This window comes from Alosa pseudoharengus, unplaced genomic scaffold (genome assembly GCF_046254945.1).
Source record: "Alosa pseudoharengus isolate Yale_2024_CS ecotype anadromous, Long Island Sound unplaced genomic scaffold, YU_APseudo_1.1 YU_APseudo_1.1_scf_9, whole genome shotgun sequence".
Lineage (NCBI taxonomy): Eukaryota > Metazoa > Chordata > Actinopteri > Clupeiformes > Clupeidae > Alosa > Alosa pseudoharengus.
The window spans coordinates 28,580,245-28,601,708 of record NW_027468881.1 but is presented as its reverse complement, the minus strand read 5'-3'; the positions used below and the strand labels follow the sequence as shown (position 1 = coordinate 28,601,708).

Genomic DNA, 21,464 nt, shown 5'->3' with positions numbered 1-21,464 from the left:
GCCGAGCACGCTCTGAAATATTCATGCGCGGTGTAATGGGTTTGATGCCACATATTTGTGAATATCTGTCTATTGAAGTCATAGCTCACTGTCAGTGTTTGGTGGCACTTTGGTTGGTACTTTGGGCAGTTTGGAGTTCCTTTCATACCTGGGTCAATGTTGATGCATTGCTTTCCTTTACTCGTAGGATTCTGAAGGCCAAACATATGATCAAGAACAGCTTTAATTAAACAAGTTATTTATGTAATTCACTACTATTACAAAACCGAAACAAAACACAATAATCATTGCTCACTTCAGGTAATTAATACATCCATCTCACTTTGTTTTATGCATATGAACAGTTAATCCTCTCACCTGATAGTGCCATTCCACTTCCAGTCATGTAAGGCTGTTTACTGACTCCATGGGTCTGAGGATACCTTCAATCAGTCTAGGTTATAAGAGATCACACGGAAAAATGCCCCCAATCTGCTGCCTAATGCCCATCAAGGTAGATCATCGTCTCAGTCCCTTGCGGTTTCAAATCAAACATTCAGCAATTCCAATTAATTTATGTAGCTGGGCAAAATGTCAACTGGGTGTACTGTGATATCTTAAGGAAAAATGAAAGATTGTCTATTGAGACATCTGTGATAGCTGTCAGAATCACTTAGGTGGATAGTGGTGGGGAAATGTTCCCTGCAGTATTGTAGGGCCAGTCTTGCAGCACCTTATTCTCTATCCACAAGAGAGAGACGAGACTGTGCTGTTCCCTTACTACTACAGTATGTCCAAAATCATTATGCATCCCTAATGAATATTCTTCTTACTGATGTGAATTCCTCACTACTGTGATTAGAAATATATAATAAACACATATTCAAATCACTAAATACACAAAATACTAAAACACTGTTATTTGGATAAGACATAGCATTTATTACACAAGTGTAAATTCTGACAATCGTGATGTCCATGATACAAATGTCTGAGTATGTCTTACAGAGATAGTGATGACAGGGTGATGATATGTAATAGGGTAATTGCCCTTTCCACCTTTCCAGGGTGGACCTTGACAAATGGATGCCCCTGCTAATCAACTCAGCGTGTAGCCTGTCAGATGGCTCTTCAAGATGGTTATGTATGCTTTGAAAGGCTGATCCAGATGCTATCTTTCTAATTACTTCCTCAAAACATTACATAGTCTTTAGTATCTGGAAATAAGCTGTTCACAAGGCCAAAGAACACAGTAAGAACCTACTTAGCCGAAAGAGGACTGCAAATAGATTAACTGCAAATGTAGGAGTCAACAAAGCTGACATTTGGAGAGATGTTATTCCAGAGTGTTAAATGATCCAAAAGTAAGAGGACATACATGGTCCAAGGCTGAATTATTCAGACCCATCCACAGTTGCATACTAGTACTAAAGTTACTCAATTTATGTTTAAAGTTTATCATATCAAATGAATGTCTGAAAGAAGGGATGCATATATTTATGCCATCATATAATCAGCTACGAATTTCTCCTTTTAAGGGGAAGACGAACACCTTTGATGTCAAGACTGTGACTGCGTGGTCAGTGATGATGGTGGGCATTAAGCCTCAAACCACACCTACACCACAACGTCTGATTGGTTCAGATTGATTCGACAGATCCTCGCCCATCATTTAACAATAAGGGGTGAGACGCCTCATTCTTTTAACGGACTCGCTCTATTGCACCCAGAGCAGGATTAGAGCGCTGAACTTCGCCAACGCGTCCAGGTCTCTACTGGATCTATTCCATAGTGTTATCACCTCAGGTAGGCACCAGTATAGAATTGCGCACTGGTTTCACACTTTTAACGCACAAGCCGTCGCTGTTTGCTTCGTATTCTCGTTTATTTCGCACTAAATAGTCTATAATGCTGCATAGGGTAGTACAAGAACGGCGCCAAAAGGATCCATGATTTATTCATGGTATTGCTAAGCAAGTTATGAGGTGTTGTTCCTGCCTTCAAATATGTTGTTCGTGAAAATTCTACCGGAATAATTCAAAACCAGCATTAAATTGCTTCTGTTTTAATTTAGAGTTATATAGACTTGTTTGTTTTCACTCAAACCAGTGGTTTGGGAAATGTGTTATTAGTACTAGAAAATAGTTATTTCAAAGTAAACTTTTCAATAATTCCACGCAGGCTATAGATGTGGATATCACAGTCTGTTTTTGCTTCATGAAACAATCGTTTTGACGCATTGAAGGCGCATCTGGCACCCGAGTCAATAAACAATAACAGAAATGCTGCAATTAGCTCAAGTTGATGTTTTGAAAAACTACATGAGGAAAATATGAATGCATGTTCTTTATCAGAATCCGTTCTTTCGGTTGCAGCTGATTGCCAACTGAATGGAGGACGCCCTTAGACCTATCTTTCCTGTTGTGTTCTGATTGGGTTTTTCCCTTATATTGTAGGTACCCATTTGAAGATGATTCGAGGATTACTGCTGGTGGTATTTTTTCTCGTCACTGAACCCCCTTTCTGTCAGTCAAGCTGCATAGAGGTCGAGGCGCAGGGATCGAGTTCCGATGTAAGTTATTTTGACTATATTTTGCAAAGTTATGGGTGTCGCGAGTGTTTCTCCGTTAGACTAATGACAATGACTGCTCATTCAACAGGACACTCCAAGCTTTCGGAATCCTCCGCGGGAGTTACTGAAGAGATATAACGACTTAGACTATGACAGCTTCGTGGGTTTAATGGGGCGCAGGAGCGCCGGTGAGTGTCTCTTTTTGCTCATAAAAAAGCTCTAGGGGACCGCGTATAAGAATAACAAGATAAGCATTTCTTATTTCCCCCCTTCTCTAGATACTGAAGAAATACCATCCCCACTCAAAAGTAAGATGGTTCAAGCTTTGTCAAAATGATTAGATCAGTCATGTGCTTTCCTGGAGGCAAACGTCTGATGGTCTATGTTGATAGTAATCGACATATCTGGGTGCGCATATGTCTTACGTGTCATGTTTTTTTTTATTTATTGTAATTCAGGAGAAATGCATGATATTTTTGTTGGACTAATGGGTCGCAGGAGTTCTGACACAGGTACGTGCTTCAGTTGGAATGAGTAGCATAATCTGAATAATTAGCCTACTGACATTGTTAGAAAATGCCTGATATGCCTGTCAAAAAATTTGCCATCTACATTATTTCAGAAGTACACCCTAAAAGGAGTTGTTTCGTTCAATCACTGTCTGCATTTACAGGCACCGGACGTCCCTGGAGAAAGGACTACCCAGGAACAAGAGGCATCTTCTTCAGCAAATGCAAGCAGAGGTAAGGGACGATACCCGCTTTATGAAATGCATAAATCGTCCGTGGTCTGTGTCCTCAATTATATACGGAATGAGCTACTGTCTTCTTTCTCTCCGCTGTAAATGGGAAGGATCTGTTTAATTACGACCATATGAGACAGTGATTATATAAAAGATGATTTCCCTTGCAACTAGTTTATCTACCTTCTAAAGAGATTAACAACTTAACGATGATTTATAACCATAGTGATTAACTCTCTTATTAACTTAGATCGTGTTACACAAAGTTGTCATTTCTTTTGCTCATATTGTAATGGCAAATTATGTAAGAAATATTGGGTTATTATGCGGTTCTTTTGCAGGTTTCGTCGTGGATTATAGTCCTGCTTCTGCTGCCAAGGAGACATCTTCAATATTTAGGCAACATATTTTCCAGACATGCTTTCATGTAAAAAGGAAAAAAAAACATTTCTTCTACAGAAACACTGCAAAGGCATACCTTTATGTAATTATGAGAAAGATGATTTATACATTGAAAAAATATACTGTGACAAACCAACAGTTTGTATATTTGCAGATACACTCTCCAATTGCCGTTTGCTTTTTTGATTGTATGTATTTACCACTGTTTTAATTTATTTCCCAGACTTATTCTGAATTGACCTATTTTTTGTAAATAAACACTATTTAATTTACTGTTGTGGTAAGTACACTGTGGGTCTAAGCCTTTACTGTGCAACACACAACATCCATCATCATATTTAAACCAACAAACAACAGTCGTGGTGATTAATCACAGTCGGATTGAGCCTTAACTGTGTAAAACACAACAAGGATAAGAACTCTATTGAGCAAAACATCGGGTATCCTTCCAGCTATATTAAGCATGCTAAGTCAGTGTCTGCAAAGAAGTGGATTTTACAGAGATTGAAGCAGTCTCACCACAGCATAAGGAGAGCACCATTTGCCAGTGCATTTTAGTTATGACTAAATGTCATACTGAACTCCACCTGGGTGCCAGAGAGTTCTGGAAAAGTCAAACTCAGTCTTCTTGTTCACACCCAGGTTACAACTAAATCCTCTCATCCCCAATCACTATGGGATTGTCACTGTCATTCTCTCCTTTAAAAAAATAGGCCGCTTTAATTTGTGTTCAAATCTCTAGTTGAGTAAAGCCAACCAGTACCTGTTCACAACAGTAACCATCGATAACGGAAGAGACATCCTTCTGTTCCTATTAACAGAACAAGATGTCATTCAACAGTAACCTCTGTCTAGACAATGCCCATAAAACTGAGAGATGAAAACTGTTCTACACACAGGTCCATAAATTACACAAGCAGTCCAAGGAGGAAAGATGTGGCGTCATGACCACTGTCATTATGGTTCACGCTCAAAAGAAGAAATCATCTACCAGTACAATAGATTGTAGTTGCATAAATGTAATATTGTCATACAAATATTTATCTGTAAGGTGAATGGAGACAGGACAACAGAACAACAATAATCAGTATCCACAAATGCATTATGCGTATTCAATCACTTTATAACAAAGTCATAATGCCATAATTCTTAAGTGATGCCCATATGTTTATAATTATTACTATTCGTAAACAAAACACTGCCAGTAAAATAAGGTCCAAACACATTTGATATGATGACAATAACACTCCTTATAATTGTACATAATACAATTTCTTACATTAATATTATATGTAAGGCCTCCAATTGTTCTGCTGGTTTGAGGGCTGGATACATAACACATCATTTACCCATCAGTGCATCAGATCTCCTGTCAGATATGTGTGCAAGACATATAAAACTTCAATGTGTAATCTTTAAGCTCATTTAGGTAACACATGCAATTAATACAATATATTCAAGGCATCACCCTCTGAACGCAATGAGCTCATGGTTTTCATGGTGAAAGCCACATACAGTAACACCAATCAGAATTGCAGAATCGATAAATAAGAGAGAAATGAAATTCATCATCATTCATCAAGTGCTCATATGTGGGATTATTATGATAAAGCTGGACAATGAGTGCAGCAAAATATATAGTGTGCCATTTCACAACTGCACCCATTTTCAATGTAATTTGCATTGGCGTAACTGCTATGTGTGTGTGTTATACGGTGCGGTATAAAACAATATAACATTTGGATTTTGGTCTCATTGGGCCCTATTTTGACGATCAGAAACGCAGTGCATAGCGTATTCTTATTATGACGCAAAGCTTATTCCTGGGCAATTCCACGCAAAACTGTCACATCCATAACGCCAACTAAATACCATGGCATTGTGTTGGCATTATGGATGTGACAGTTTTCAATTACCCTCTTATCTTGCACTCGAATTTTTCGCCATGCGCTTCTCTTTTATCAAACAATGCGCCCAGGGGTGTGGCAATTAACAACCTAAGGTGTGGTCTGGTGCATTATCTAAATCTAAAAATCGCTATCTTACACAGGGGCGTAGAACAAGATGCTGGGCCCTATGCATAGGCAGTCCTGATGGGCCTCCCTGTCCCCCCATGCATATAGTCCAGACTTTTCAAGGGCCCTCTTCCCCCTTGGGGCCCTGGTAATCAGTCCCACTTTTAGACCCAGTTCGACACCCCTGATCCTACACCATCTAAATGCCACTGACCAAGAAAAACCTGATCTTTAGCGAAAGGCGCATAGGAAGCACAGCTGAAGACGCACTGTCACGAGATGTAAGCAGCAACTCCTCTGCAGGATAAATGTCCATAGGTTTTTTATTGAGTCATTTGAACATTATTGGGGTAAGTGTTGCTTTTTTCAGGCTATGTTTTCGATGGTAATCATTGTCAGTCAATAGTGAAAGTAATTAACTGTGTATAACTGTTTTGTAGTTCACTATGACACCACAGTGAAGTTAGTTTCACTTTGCCTATGAGTTCAAATAATAGACGAGTGCAGATGCGTGTAGGCTATACTATGCTAGGTTTTAGTAAAGCATGGTTTAGTGGAATACCTGTTCCATACGGTGTCACGTGCAAGCAGATTCCTTAAAATGTGCCGCTGTATCAAAATACTAAATGACAGATGTAATTTTCATTGGTTTAAAGGATGTTACACCCATGACTGATTAAGAAACATAAGAACTGCCTTTTTGTGCCAAGTGCCCGATGTTTGATAACAAAACCACACCAAATGTAGAATGGACTGGAATGTATTTAAGCGTTTTAGATCACCAAAATAGGGCCCAAATTTTTTTTTCCAATTCTATAGAAATGGGTGACATCAGTAATTGCTGAATTATGTTTGTGTTTATGTAGATTTGACAACAGGGGAAACCTGGGGATAGGCAGACAAATGAAGAGAAGAAAATGCTTAACATTAGTAGTCAATATGGACATCATCAACCACACCAAATTCAAACAAAGGGAACTCTAAAATGTCGTCATTTCGGATAACATTAGTTTGCATCAGACTGCTTTGCATCATACCTGATTTTGACCTGAGGGGTATTTCACAAAGGCAGAATTAAGAAATCCAAGATAAGTGATAAAGCGAGGCTTGACATAGCATTGTGTGGTCATCCTAGTTCAACTCGTTTCACTAACGCCAATCCAGGATGAGTAGGAGCGACTAGGACAAGCCAGGTGTAAGTAATTCAGGATACGTGTGCGTTCTCATTTCTCACAAAGTGAACAGCCGCTTTTGATATAGACTAACAATGAAGTAAAATTGTTCTTTTTTGAATGGGGAATCATGGCTATTTCTGTAAAACAGTGGGAGTAGGTGTGGTAGACCAACTGAATGCAAATTTACGTATACACCCATGTACACCCATGTGTGAGTGCTTGTCTCGGCATGCAACATTAAGAAAGCGCTTGCCGCTGCAAAGATGCACATAGTATGACTATATATACTTTTATATTGTCTTTATAACCGAATTAGTTGAAAACACCTTTGAGAAATTGACCCTCCACTTCCAATCAACTACTACAGTAGTCAAACTATTCATCAAACGTCTATCAACAAAAGAAGCAAACAACGAGTATATTTATAATTATAAGGCTACCATAATTAAAATGATAACCATATGGTATTTGGCCGACAATCTGTTGTGTTTTGCGAGTAAATACATGAAGCAAACAGTATGGAATAAACCTCTCAAAAAATCACATGGAGGTCTGATTTGAATGACAGCTGGCTAAACCAATAAGACAACATAATTAACATTAGAATTACAGTAACTGAGCCTGGCTGTTAGCCTGGTCGGGATCAGGCTAGGTGCAGAGAATAAATCCCCATGGTAACCTATATGCCATCTCTTTTGTGAAACCAAGTCAAGGCTAAATTCATCCAGGATAACCAAAAAATCCCATCTTAATCCCTTATCTAGATTTTGTGAAATACACCTCTGAAAGCTATAGATTGCATGCCAATACAAGTGTTGTTTTGAGAATGTGTATGTAGTTTTGAGAAAATTAATGAACTGGCTCTGAAAGTGTGTCTCAGCAATGGAGAAAAACTGTGAGTCAGTACTTGTTAGGCCAATAATCAGTGCAAAAACCTCTATCATGGTGAATTATCATATGCTCTAATGAAGAATTTAGTATCGGATATAACCATTACCAGTTCTTTCAGACATGTTTGCCAAAGACATGTGAGGTAACAGCACTGACCTCTACTGAAATGATTCCAAACTGGGTCATTAAGACTATGGTGACAGAAGGTATCAGTAACTGAAACACCTGATGTACAACTCAACTGTGTAACACATTAAGAAACACCTAAGATGTAAAATAATGACACAAAAAAAAGCCACATCTTAATGTACCCATCCCCTAAGGGCTGAAATCAACTGTGACATTCACCATGACGTGAACTCTCCTGTTTTCCCTGCAAGTAATCGAAATGGTAGATTGGTTTGAAAGAATAGAAAACAAACCACTCTGTACTTTAAAGATGTCCAACTCAAAATAGTAAAGAAGTAATCATCACCTTCCAAGGACACAGAGATGGTCAGTGCATTCAGCTCTGCACAAGCATACTAGCGGCCTCCCACACCACACGAAAGCTACATTATGTGCTTCTCCATTCTTCACTGCAGGAGCACTAATTACAAATTCCCTTTCAAATGAACCGCAAAGCACACACGTCGACACAGAAAGATTGTCCCCAGGGGAGGTTACTGTTTGGGGATTGTGTTCACAGGTTCAGTCCTGTTGTTGCTGGGCGGATGTTCCTGTTCCTGCGCTCCCTTCGCCACTGGCAGCCTGTCTGCCGGTGGCCCTGGCTGCCCCTGAGTGACAGCGTTCGCTGGACCTGGCCTCTTTCCCGTGGAATGGGCCTCGGGGCCAGGGTCGACCGCCGCCGCCCCCGCCCTCTCAGTCTGGGTTGCCCTGGTCAGCGCCTCGGGCACAGGGGGCCGGTAGCGGTGCCTGTAGCCGAAGGGCCGCAGATGGTAGGTGTAGTACTCCAGAATGTACATCAGCACGTTGTCCACATAGTGGAAAGAGACGGCCAAGTCTGAGCAGCACTGGGGACCCTGCAGAGAGGCAGAGAAACGGAGCGTCACATAGGGGGAGCTGCGAAAACAGAACACAAGCTCAAAAATCTCTCACTAGCAGACAATCGAGGAGCTCCAGCACAGTGTTTCATTCAGAGCAGGATATACGTTGGTGGTACGCTCGGGTAACAGGTCATTCAGGCTTGAGGCTGATTTGTGCTTCTGCGTCGAATTGATGGTCTAGCCCTCTGCATCGCCGTGTACAAGCCCTGGCCCTGCAAGCTCCAAGCCCTACGCCGTTGCCTGATGTGCACCTCCTAAACAATTTGTGTGTGTCTTTGTGTCGAGGCGATGCAGACCGCAAGGACTGTGACTGTGTCATCTCGCCCTGTGTGTTGATGGCGAGCTGCTTCACGCAGCCTACTGTGGGTAGTAGCAACAGGCTAGTTTGCTGACATAAGCTTTGCAAATAAATGTAGACATATTTCAGCTACAATGACAGCAGGGTTATCCGATTGTAAAGTGTCTATTTGTCAGTAATGTTTTGAAATCAGCACTTTGTGTGCAGTTGTGGAAGGTTGCTTGGTAACATAACATAAACTGGTTGGCAGACGCCTCACAAATAACTTCAGACCTATTTTCTGGTTACAATAACTTGGTCATTGGAAGATTGCGTCTATTTCTTGATAACTTTTACAAAATCTAAGCAAGAAAAGGCCAAACAAATAACATTAATATTTCACCATGGCAGTCTATGTTCACCATTCTGACTACCATTTTGGTGGTGAGCGACACAGACACAGGAAATGCAGAACTTCAAAGGTTCAGGCAACAGTCATTAGGTGGAGTTGACACAGTAGCATTTATCAGCCGTTACATTTCTCGTGCCTACATTATCTTTATTTCTGAGCACATGATTCCTGACTAATACACTTCAAGTGGCAGACCACAATGCACTAATAATCAAAGTGCAAAATACTGCTTAAAATTGTTGAAAGCAAATGCAATCATTGCTGTCTGTCCCTACAATCATTTGCACGTTAAATTGATCTGCATACAAATGCAAAGACAGTGAAGAGTGGCAGTGTTCATAATTATCTGACACGCTTTTCACTCTCAAAATTATTGCCATTTACATAATACATTCATGCTGTACAATTCATGAGCCTACGACAGAACCCAGATGATATTGGGTATTTTTCCATTATACTACACAAACGCCGTACAAATGGGTCCTCATGCAGTATAGAGCTGTATGAGAGATAAAATCAGGTTCATCTCCTTGGGCCTGCCCCAAAGACTACAATCTGTCATCAGGTAATTGACACAAGATGACTTAATTCTGATGTGAAGATATCGGGCTTGTACAAAAGTGCTGAAATAAGTTGCAAGCTGGCTGGCTGCACAAGATTCCTTTTCCTGTGCTGACTACAGAGTGCATCACACTCAGAGTCAGGTCTCACTTCTGCACATTTTCAGTTTACTTTCATTGTCTGGTTGTTAGCATAATATCTGATAAATATCTGGGGCCAGTGGACAAAAGAAACACATACCAGCATTCACTGCTGGCTTGAAGCTTAAAACATACCCTGATTCATTTTCTTTTAAGTCGCAAGTGAAATTGGCTGTACAGCACGGTTTTATCAAGCGCATCCAAGAATAATCCAGGTGCAGGATCGATGATACGGTTACAAGACAAAGTGAAGATCCGCACACTAAAGAGCTCCTATTGAACTATTTTTTATTTTGGCAACGTTTCAAGCCCTTACGGCCCTTCCTCAGACGTCTGAAACGTTACCAAAATAAAAAAAATGAATGAATGAATGAAAACCTTGAGGATACTTATTACTTGCCTCTACAATGGGGTAGAAGCAGTAGTTCCAGTACCAGAAGCTTTTATGGAACTTCCCTGTCAGGTGGTGCTCGGGGACAAATGGGTGGAACGTCTCCCGGTGGAGCGTGTCCCTGGAGTCACCCGCCAGCACGCCCATCTTCTCCATGCACTGGCCCAAGGCCAGGTCCTCCACCGAGGTGGTGTGCGTGCACACCTTGGTGCGGAAGCCCTCCACGAAGCGCCGCAGGGCCTCCTTGCTCAGCACGTAGCCTGCTCCCCCACTCATGTAGCCCTGCTTGGCGTAAGGCTTGAAGCGCTTCCCGAAGTAGATGGGCTCCTCGGGCGTGTGGTTAGACAGGACCCAGCGCAGGTTGTCCACCACCACAAAGGTGTCATCGTCGGCCTTGAGAAACCAGTCGGCCTCGTCAGCGTGGTTCTTCAGGGCATAGTGGAAAGCCTTGATGGTCTTCCAGTAGAGCTGGTCGCGGCCCTCCCCTGTGCCCAGGCCCACGGCCGGCAGGTCTGGATCCTCCTCAGAGCTCATGAAGAGCACGACGTTACAGTGGCGGCTCCACGTGGCCTTCACATGCCGAGCCTTCGTCTGCAGGTTGCTGGGCCCTGTCATCACCCAGCACAGAATACGCACTTTCTTAAACAGCTCATCTGCAACAAGGCTGTCTTCACCTGCATAGAAAAACAGGAAAGGAAAGAAAACAAAACAAACTCCAGTCAAACCACATGTGCAACCATAATCACAATTCCAGTCATTGCATTGTTTTAATTTCTTTGTTCCTGTTTCTCATTTCTTTTCACTCCCTTTGCCTACACACTGTTGACAGAGCAATAGTCCAACACTCAATCACACGCATAGCACATACACAGGCATAATCATCATCGTTATAGGTGATATGCTTTTATTAACACCCATGTTTACCTAAAGAGGAGCATGAAACAAACCTAACCAGTTGCTAGCTAAAAAGCCTTAGATGCTCTTTCATACTCTGGCTTTGGGTATGTTGTTGGCAAAAGAGTCAATGGTGTTAAGTTTTGCAACTACTGCAAGCTGCCCTTCTAGTGGCTTATTAACTATGATGTTTATGGTCTTTGTGTGCCAAATCCATTGCACACCTGGTCTCAAAGGAGAGAAAACTTCAAATTAGAAAAACTTGCCATCTGGGTGAAAAATGCTTGATCAATTTAACACCATATTCACTGAACAGCTCCGAACCAACTGTGTGTATGGCGTCTGTACGAGTAGTCTAAAGTGGCATGTCACAGGACTGTGTAGCTTGTTTTTTGGTGTTTTAAGCCCCCAACGTTGTCTTCAAGGCAGCGCCGCCTGGAAGGCGCTAGGGTAAGGCATGAGTTAAGGTTAGGGTTAGGATTAGATCCCTTTAAGTCGACGGTGGCAGCGCTGCCTGGAAGATGACATTGGGGGCTTAAAACACCATCGAGCGTGTAGCCTACCTTTTTCATGTGGGTGTCTCAGGTTGACCAGAGCTGCTCCCTCCACCTTCCAGTTTCTGCTGCTGCCACTGCCTTCCCTCGCTACCTCAATATCGGGCCCACTCCCTTGGGCTCCTTGACCCGCTGTGAAGCTCCGCACAAACCACGCCTGCCGCAGAAAGAAGTACAGGGTGCAGGAGCCCACGATAAAGCCCAGGAAGAAGGCACAACGGGAGCTTTGGCTCTTCATGACCCCCATTACCAGACCCTCTGCTTAGTCACTGCATGCCTTCAGAGAGAATACACAAGGAGCGAAAGAATATGAGAGCTGATCAAGTGTGACACACAGTAGGACTGCACTTGGAACTATGCGTAGGCCTAATACAATGAGTTTTCCATTTGGCATTTGTGATCATGGTATTTAAACAATGGGTAGGAATTGTACACCCACACAGTTGCACTTTACAAACTGGCTGTTATCTTTGACAGCAATAGTTCTGTTTGACTTTGTCGTCACATGATCTACTGCACCCAAACAATTGTCTAGGATAAGAAAGCGGAAGCACTAATTTAATCATAAACATTATGTTAACTTACTGGGTCTAATATGGCTTGCACCTGACATACGTTTCTTCAGATTTTGAACAATCTGATTTGACGCGAATTTTGAACGGCTGGGTTAATATTTGTTGAATATGACCTCCAAATTGTGGGTAAATGGTGGACCTTTGGTAGATTATTGCTGGGCCCTCACACTTTTGCAATACCTCTGCAACAAGGCTAAGTACTTTTAAGAGTGTTATCTGGCTATCTCAGGTCGCTAATGAATCTAAAGGGTATTTAAAGGTTCACCCAGGGCAAGAATAGGGTTCTCTTTGTCCAGTAGACTATGCGTGAGACCGCTAGTTTCTCACATATCGCAACATCTAAAGATCTCAGTTCTTTATCGCAACATCTTTTACTTAAAAGTAGCGTTGACGTTTTCATAAAAGTAGTAGGCTCTATGCATCGAAGAAAGGCAGTGTTAACAATAGAATAACAGACATTTAACAATAGAATAAGATATCAATAAGCTTTCCTCCAAAGTCTTCGTTCGTAGCCTACATGCATATCAAAATGCGTTCAACATTTCGAACGACAAATACAAGCACGTAACCTTCAAGTGATACATAGTTGCAGTCAATAGGCTACAATTGTAATCGTGAACTTTATTGGCTAAGAATGTGTTTACATTCGATTGTTGATATTGGGCAGCGTAACATAACATAACATGGTTGGTTGTTAGTCTTTTTCTGTCGCAGCGTTTGATTTGGTCTGAATTTGTAAATAATCTGACAGAGACGGCACATGCACGCACGCTCTAAATGATTAGCGGGTAGACCACCATCTCACCTTAAATGTTGCCAGTAGGCTATTGACACTGCACATGGAGTTACTACAGCAAAACGCACCAGTTGAAGTCTCTAAAGGGCTCTTGTCTTGAGATCGGAGAACAGGCTACGTCAGGTGCTTCACACAGTGCTATCCAGTGTCCAGGTTTTGTACAGGTCAATACGAAAATGTGGCACTGTGGTCGCGTTAGTTTCGCTGGCATCTTTTTTTTAGACATCCATGGAAACAGTTCCGTGTTCTCTTTGAGATAGCGGATTACACCGTGGGGCATTCTGGAGCGATAGTAGCCTACTTTGGCCTAACGCTGTTATCCAACGTTCATCGTTAACAGCGCACGTGTACACTATTCAATACACCAAGCGAGGCCTAGCATTTCACATTCAAAACTAACAATTCCGTGAAAAATACTCAACTAGGATCATCACTCTAAGCGTATGTCTGCCTGCCTGAATCGGTACTGGCCATTTGATTGGAGGAGCTGACATTCACTCTCTTTAAGTCCCTCCCTTCTTAACCCTCCTGTTGTGTTCGCGGTCAAATGTGACCGATTGACAGTTCTTTTCTCTCAAAAATATTGTTAACTTATTCTGACTACTATGTGGCTCCATGACTTTGTTAACACAGGGCATCTGAACACACAAAACACATTTTGATCATTTGCATAACAATTTGAGTGTTCTATTTAACACCCATGTGTATTCACGTCAAAAATGACCGGCCATTAGAAATGAATGGGTGAGAAAATGGTCAGTGTATAAAATTGAGTCTAGAGACACATATTTATTGATCAGATGGACTGTATGTGTGCTTCTGTACATTAAAACACATAAACAAACACCCCCTCTTTGCTTCTATGCCAACCCTCACTGGGACCTTTCCCCAATAGATTCTTCCCCTCTCTGGCTTGCATGAGCTCAGGTCAATGAGGTCTGCAGACCATAAATAGCAAATGCAAGTTCAAAACTAGTGCAATACAATAGAACATAAATTGTTACAAAGGTCTATCACAACATGAGATGATAATATATGTGTTACTATGGATTTATAACAAGTTATAATGCAGCGGTGACCGGGAACACAAAACTAGTGAACAGAAAACGAACACAACAGGAGGGTAAAGGATTCAAATGAAGATTCCCTTTGCCTAGGCTACTGTAGATCTGCTTTTATAGTAGACAAATGAGAATATTCAACAGAGACTATTCGGATTTGCTCCTCACCTGCCAAGCTGGTGGTGTTTAAAGTTTTAGGCATTGGTGACAGCATGCATTAAATCCTTTACATGCTCTACATTTTGGGCCATTTATTTTTATGTAACCTTGATCAGGGTGCTTGCACACCATGTTTGGAAAGTTTTTCTTAGAGCAATATCTATGCAATGTACGCAAATTTACAAAAACATCAGAGGCTAATGGTGAACATTTCTTCAGAATGCACACATGCCTTAATATGAATAAAATATCTTAATATGAGCTATCTATCACCTATCAACTATTTTCTGCATCTTGTTTATCTTAATACATCCATAATTGTATTGTTTGTAAAGTTTAAACCAATATGTGGATACATATTTCCACTCTTGAATAGCCTGTGCCCCTAAGAAGATTTGTCAGTCTGTGTTCCAATACGTTTGTTTCCTGTAGTTCTTCTTCTTCTTCTTCTTTATTCAGCCTCATCATCATAAGCCGTCTCACAAACTTTCTTTTCAAAATGTCTCACAGCAACAAGTGTTCTGAATTGTTGAACAACATACTCACATGGTATCTGAACCATTTAGATGGTTCTAAATATGCTTTTGAGCTATTGCTGTGAAACACATGTAGGCCTAGGCCTCTGGGGTTTTGTTCAAACAGGTGTTCTACCTTTTCAGTTGATTGTGGTTAGTCATGACATGAGCTTATCAAGGTAAAGATCATGCACATAAATGGTCTACGTGTATGAATTGTCACAGTCAATGAACAATGTTTGATTTATTTATGACAAGCTACCACAATTGGTCTAGCATAATCAAGCATTCAGTCATTGTTGACTATAAGCAAGTTAGTTTTAGTGTACCTGACTTTTTTTTCAGGGAAACTTTAACAGAAATATTAACTTTGAAAATTGAAAATATTATCTTCCACAAACAAATGCCCTCCTGTGTTTTCTTGTGGTCATTGCTCTTGTTACATTACACTAGAGCTGTATGATGCACTCCCGTCCACCAGAGGTCTCACTTTTGCGTGTTCAGAGGAACCCTTTCTTGACTTGAGATTTCAGTTCAGACAAGTTTGTCAGGATGGAATCAGGGATGTAGTGGTAAAATAAGAGGTTGGGTAAACTATAAATTATGTAATCTCGGTGTGGTGGACTGCGCCAATGCGGTATTGGATTTTTATAAAAGGCATTCAGAACATGTTTGATGAGGTTATTGTCCAATGTTTGTAACAATACCAGTGGTATTAAATGTTTCCTAGAGTGTTGATGAGTGTATATATTGGGAATGTGGATAATACAGTGTTATTTGTGAATGTTATAAGTTGGTGAATAAACTCTTTTGAGAGGTGGATAAACTCTAAATAGAGGTGGATAAATGTTTATTTAGGATTTAGTCTCCACTACTCCACTACTACCTGCTTCAATCTACAGATACTGTATAACACAGAAATACACACAGATATTTCATCCCTTACATGATGCACACTGTGTTGTAAGCCTACCACTTTACACCTTGTGTACACTGTCAATTGTAATCTGTATTTTGCTTGTTAATTGAGTCTATGATATGCCTGTATACAGTGCGTATATAAAAAAACATTCCCCTTGGATATTTTCCCCTTTTACTGCTATTATAAATGGAATCATGGTCAATAGGCCTATAATTTGGCTTTTCTGACAAGAATTTACAAAAACAAAATTCTGTCTGTCTGTTTGTTTGCCTGTTTTTCACATATCTATCAAACCGTTCGTCCGATTGATTTCAAACTTGGCAGTATTCAAAATGACGTAAAAATGATGTGCAATAAACTGACACTTTGAATAGACCAGGCTACTTTGGACTGTCTTGACTTTTAATAAACAAACAACAATCCGTCTGCAAGGTCCCAAATTGAAACGAGCGACAATGGTCCCAAATTTAAGTTTTCTACATGAATGATTTGCAAACCCGGGCAGCAAAAGAGTGTCAAAACTGTCAGATTGATCAGTTTCTGTCAGACGCCCACAATTTAACATCAACGACATGAGTGGTGGTTGGTATCTATAGGGCGTCGAAAGGGTTCCATCTCAGAAGGGTTCTCTTGGTAAAGATGGAATAAAAGACTGTAGACTGATGGGAATGTACACTGTAGGCTACAAAATAGGCTATTCATGCACAAGCCAACTAAGCTGTGTATACAGTGCAAGTATTCACAGCGTTTCACTTTTTCCACATTTTGTTATGTTTGTCCATATGTCCATATGTCAGACTCATCTTCAAATGGATTCAATTATTTTTTTATCATCAATCTACGCACAATACTCCAACACTCCACTCCACTCCTGTTTTGTAAATTTATAACAAAAATAAAAGACTGAAATATTCCATTTACAAGTATTCATGACACTTGTAATTGAGCTGTGGTGCATCCTACTTCTATTAATGGTCCTTGAGATGCTTCTACAACTTGATTGGAGTCCACCTGTGCCTAAATTAATTCAGTGGACATTATTAAGAAAGACACATCTCTTTATATAAGGTCAGTTGATGGTGTATGTTAGAGTGAAAACCAAGCTACGAGGTCAAAGAACATTTCTGCAGCATTGAAAGTGCCCAAGAGCACAGTGGCCTCCATCATTCTCGAATGGAAAAGTTGGGAACAACCAACAGTCTTCCTACATCTGTCCACTCAGCCAAACTGAGTAATCCGGGACGGAGGGCCTTGGTCAGACAGGTAACCAAGGGCCCAATGGTCACAATGAATGACATCCAGAGTTCATTTGAGAGGATGAGAGAAGCATAAAGAAGGACAAACATCAGTGCAGCTCAGTGCCTGGTTTCTTCCACACACACCGTTGGGAATTGTGGCCAAATAGTTCAGTCTTCGTTTCATCATGAATTTTCCTGTGGGGATCAATAAAGTTAATTGCTAATTGTAGTTCTCAGAAGGAGACAGCAGCAGACTTACATCCCTCTCTTGATTGACGGAGCACAGGTAGAGAGAGTTAGTGGTTTTATTTATAAATATCTGGGAGTACACATCTCTGAGGACCTGACCTGGGCTACTCACATCCAAGCTCAGGTTAAAAAGTCCAGACAAATGTTAACCTGGAAAATCCAGAGTTCTCGCAAGAACTCACTCGGTGAGTTGTACAGTTTTGAAAATGAACGTTAAAGGAGAAGTTCGGTGTGATATTGACAGGCCCTGACATTTAAAACGAGACATTGAGAACTTTGAAAAAGCACTGGTAGTTTATTTACAAGACGATAATACAGACAGTACCTTCACGAAGTTTTCCGGGTGCCGCCATCTTGAAATCTAACGTGTCACGGGAAGTTGATTGACGAAAAACTACAGCTGATACGTGAATACTCGCAATAGTAATGTTGACACAATAGTAATGTACACGTGAAGAAGGAGTGACTGGTACATGTGCATATAGCCTACGGACTGCAGCTTCAGCTGACATAATGGAGGATAAGACGAAGACAGTATGGTTCATGTCACGTATCAGCTGTAGTTTCGCTCTTTCTCGTCAATCAACTTCCCGTGACACGCAAGATTTCAAGAAAAACTTCGCGAAGGTACTGTTTGTATAAATTATAAAAAAACTACCAGTGCTTTTTCAAAGTTCTCAATGTCTCGTTTTAAATGTCAGGGCCCTCGGAAGTCTACCAATGAAGTGTAGAGTTACTTTGAGCCTCGTAAATGGTGTAAAACAGTGATTTATTTGCATGGCTAGTCCGATGCCCGAGGCACCCCCATTTAAAACCTGTTGGTAGCATCGGCTAACTAGCACCAGATTTCGGAGTGCAGGGGACAAGCCGAGATGGGCTATGAGACAAGAATTCACACTCGGTATCATGTTTCAACACACTTTAGGTCAATATCACACCGAACTTATCCTTTAAGGGTTGTTTTAAGGACATGTTTGTGCATGCCCATAGCCAGCCACTCTGAAACAGTCAAAGGCGATTCAAAATGAAAGTTGAGACAGGATCCATCGTCAAAATTTCGGTGTCCACCACTCTAGTTCATCCAAAACAAATCAGAATTATCCTTTAATCTTTCTAGATTACCAGGGTCTGGAATCTCCAGGCTACCCAAATGCAATAGTTTCCCTAAAAAAATGTAGCTAGACAAACCCAGTCACTTACTGTCACCTCCTGCACTTCAATACTTGCACTCATCTGATCACTGCTATTTTACTGTTTTTATTATGTTTCTATGTCTTTTACTGTTTTTTACTCTGTTTATATGTCCTGTAATGATTATTTATTGTATTTATTGTGTGCACCCAGTGGAGTAGCGCTCCTAATTTCATTGTATTGTAAAGTACAATGACTATAAAGGCATTTAATTTCAATTTCAATTATTATTATTATTATTATTATTATTATTATTATTATTATTATTAGTAGTAGTATTATTATCATTCATGTCACTTTATTATTTAGTTGAATTATTTATTATTAACTTCTGCTTTTAATCTTATCTGTTTTACTTAGATTTTTTTCTACTTTACACAATCATGAAGCTAACCAGGCTTACATTTCACTGCTTGTTATATACTGATATAACTGTGTATGTGATGAATAAATCTCTCTGAACTCTCTGAACTCTGAAGAACCCCAAATTCTGATCAGATTGTTGCATATAGGAAATAGGAGAAACTTTGAGGATAAAGGATGGAGCACCGCTGCTCCAGCCTCAGCTTTTGCGCAGATCTCAAATTGGGTTAAATATTCTGCAGAATATACATTCACTCTACTGCTCAGTGTTGCATTGGCTTAGACTTAGTCAGGCTGTGTCACTTTTTAGTATTGTGATTAAAATATTGACAGTTCAAGAGCGACTTTTGTCTCAGTGTGTTTCCTTGGATCAAGGTTTTTCAGAGTGCTAATTTGGTCTTGAATTGAACTGGTAGGTGTGAGTTTTTTCCACCACAATAGCCAATGAGGCCTACATTTGTCCATTTTCAGTGCTCCACGACACTTAGTTGTAAATATATGCATATTTAAGGGTAATGCAAGGATTTTTGTATTTAATTAGGTGTGCCCGACCGATTTGAGGGCTGTTTGGGCTGTGTTTTTGTCCCAGTCCTTCCCTGCTGCAGTCACAGGCTGTACAGTTCCCATACCAGGTGATTATGCTACCTGTAGAACACTCTCCACTGCTGAAGAGAAAAAGCCCTTCAAAATAGATGATGACACTTTGAATTTTCTCAGCTGTCATAAATACAGTCTTTGCCTGGATTTCTTCAGAGTGTGCTGGATGTTATTGGTCCATGTGAGGTCCTCGGTGATGTTTAACACTTTCGGCACTCTCCACAGGCTGCCCATTGATTTTACAATTTTACATTGAATGGAGTGTAACTGACAATAGTCCACCACAATTTTCTTTTTTTTGCAGGATCAAGTTGTTGAACTGGCACTGTGCTACTGTACATCCTCTACTAGATTCAGGTAGGCCTGTTCATTGTTGTTACTGATCAGGTCCACCACCACTGTGTCATCTGCAAATTTGATGATGGAGGTGCTGTTGGCTCAGCAGTCATGTGTAGATGTTGTACAACAGGGGCCTCAACCACAGTCTGAGCTAGATGACAGACCACTCACTCTGACTTCCTGTGATCAGTTACCACATCAGTTCTCAGCACATCCTGCAGTCTGTTTTCTTCTGCATCCTGCAGTTGTCTTCTATTATGCACACCTCTATCAATGCATTAAATCATTTCTCATGCCGTATCTGAAATAGCCCACACAAACTGGAATTCATCACATACTTCCCCCCTCTTACATCCATTTCCTAAAACAGTATCCTACGTAACAGAGCTGTGTGTGAATCTTAAGAACTTAATTGCATGCAGTGCAGTAAATTGCATGTCTGCAGTTGATTCACTGTGAGCATTGAGAATAGCCGGACGGCTGAAACTTCTGCTCTTGCTCCCAAAATTAAATGAAAAACTCCTTTCTGTAGACTTTGTTTAGGCCTAAGACTTTTCTTTCAGTGTGTGAACTACTCCTCTCTCAATCTTAAGAACCTACCTGATGTTTAAACTTCAGATGTTTATTTTAATGTGCCAACATAAGGGACTGACGCGTAAGGGGATATATTAGGCCTGCCTCACATGTTAAGACCATTATTACATCATCATTCAGATTGCAGATTGCTTCCGTTTCTTTCTTTTTTTTGGGGGGGGGAGGGGGGTGGTCGAAATTGTATTGTCTCCAAATAAATATCCCAACTGTGTGATGTTTTTCTTGTGTTTTGCTGTTGGGCCAAACATTTAATGTGATGTCTCAAAGCATTCACTATACAAAAGCAAGTGCTGATAAAATAAATATCCCAACTGTGTGATGTTTTTCTTGTGTTTTGCTGTTGGGCCAAACATTTAATGTGATGTCTCAAAACATTCACTATACAAAAGCAAGTGCTGATTTAAAAAAAAAAAAACAACATCATACAACAACATTATTCCTTGCCTAAAGATGGAATAAAAACTAGTAATGTAGTGTAATGATTCCATAAACTCAATGAAGTAATCTATCCTAACCAAAAAGAATATGTAGCAGGTATGGCTCTCAATGTTTTTAAACCCTTAACTGCAGTTCACAGGCGGGCCCACTTGGGGCATCGGCTACGTATGGAAACAGGCAGATTCTTACGCCGAAAGAGGGGGTAGTGAAGAACAAGACAGGGCGGCATTCTTGCCAGTGTCATTCTCCAATTACCTTCAACCGGATTTTTATGCCTTGCTTGAAACCATATGTTTGCCACTGCTCTGGAAAAAAGAGGCAATGAAATAATTCTGTCTGGTAAGTCAATGTTATCTTATGGATTGAATGTTATTAT

General features: G+C 40.6%; 3 protein-coding genes across 3 annotated transcripts in view; 2 read left to right on the top strand and 1 right to left on the bottom strand.

The window, feature by feature from the left end:
- Nucleotides 1-2,449: 2,449 nt before the first annotated feature.
- On the top strand, nt 2,450-3,901 carry tac3a (tachykinin precursor 3a). The gene is made up of 6 exons (XM_076276959.1): nt 2,450-2,551; nt 2,640-2,739; nt 2,830-2,859; nt 3,010-3,063; nt 3,225-3,294; nt 3,635-3,901. Exons 1-6 carry the CDS (start codon nt 2,450-2,452, stop codon nt 3,651-3,653), a joined length of 375 nt encoding a protein of 124 aa, XP_076133074.1. The 3' UTR covers nt 3,654-3,901.
- A 238-nt stretch (nt 3,902-4,139) lies between these two features.
- c1galt1la (core 1 synthase, glycoprotein-N-acetylgalactosamine 3-beta-galactosyltransferase 1, like a) lies at nt 4,140-13,856 on the bottom strand. Its single transcript, XM_076276233.1, has 4 exons — nt 13,432-13,856; nt 12,061-12,328; nt 10,613-11,277; nt 4,140-8,798 (listed from the first exon to the last, which is right to left on the bottom strand). The coding sequence occupies exons 2-4, from the start codon at nt 12,296-12,298 to the stop codon at nt 8,439-8,441; spliced, it is 1,263 nt and encodes a 420-aa protein (XP_076132348.1). The 5' UTR covers nt 12,299-12,328; nt 13,432-13,856; the 3' UTR covers nt 4,140-8,438.
- A 7,437-nt stretch (nt 13,857-21,293) lies between these two features.
- b4galnt1a (beta-1,4-N-acetyl-galactosaminyl transferase 1a) overlaps nt 21,294-21,464 on the top strand; it is an 80,071-nt gene continuing 79,900 nt past the window's right edge. The window contains exon 1 of the mRNA XM_076276128.1: nt 21,294-21,427. The gene's annotated coding sequence lies outside the window, so the exon portion shown is untranslated. The remainder of the gene's footprint in view (nt 21,428-21,464) is intronic.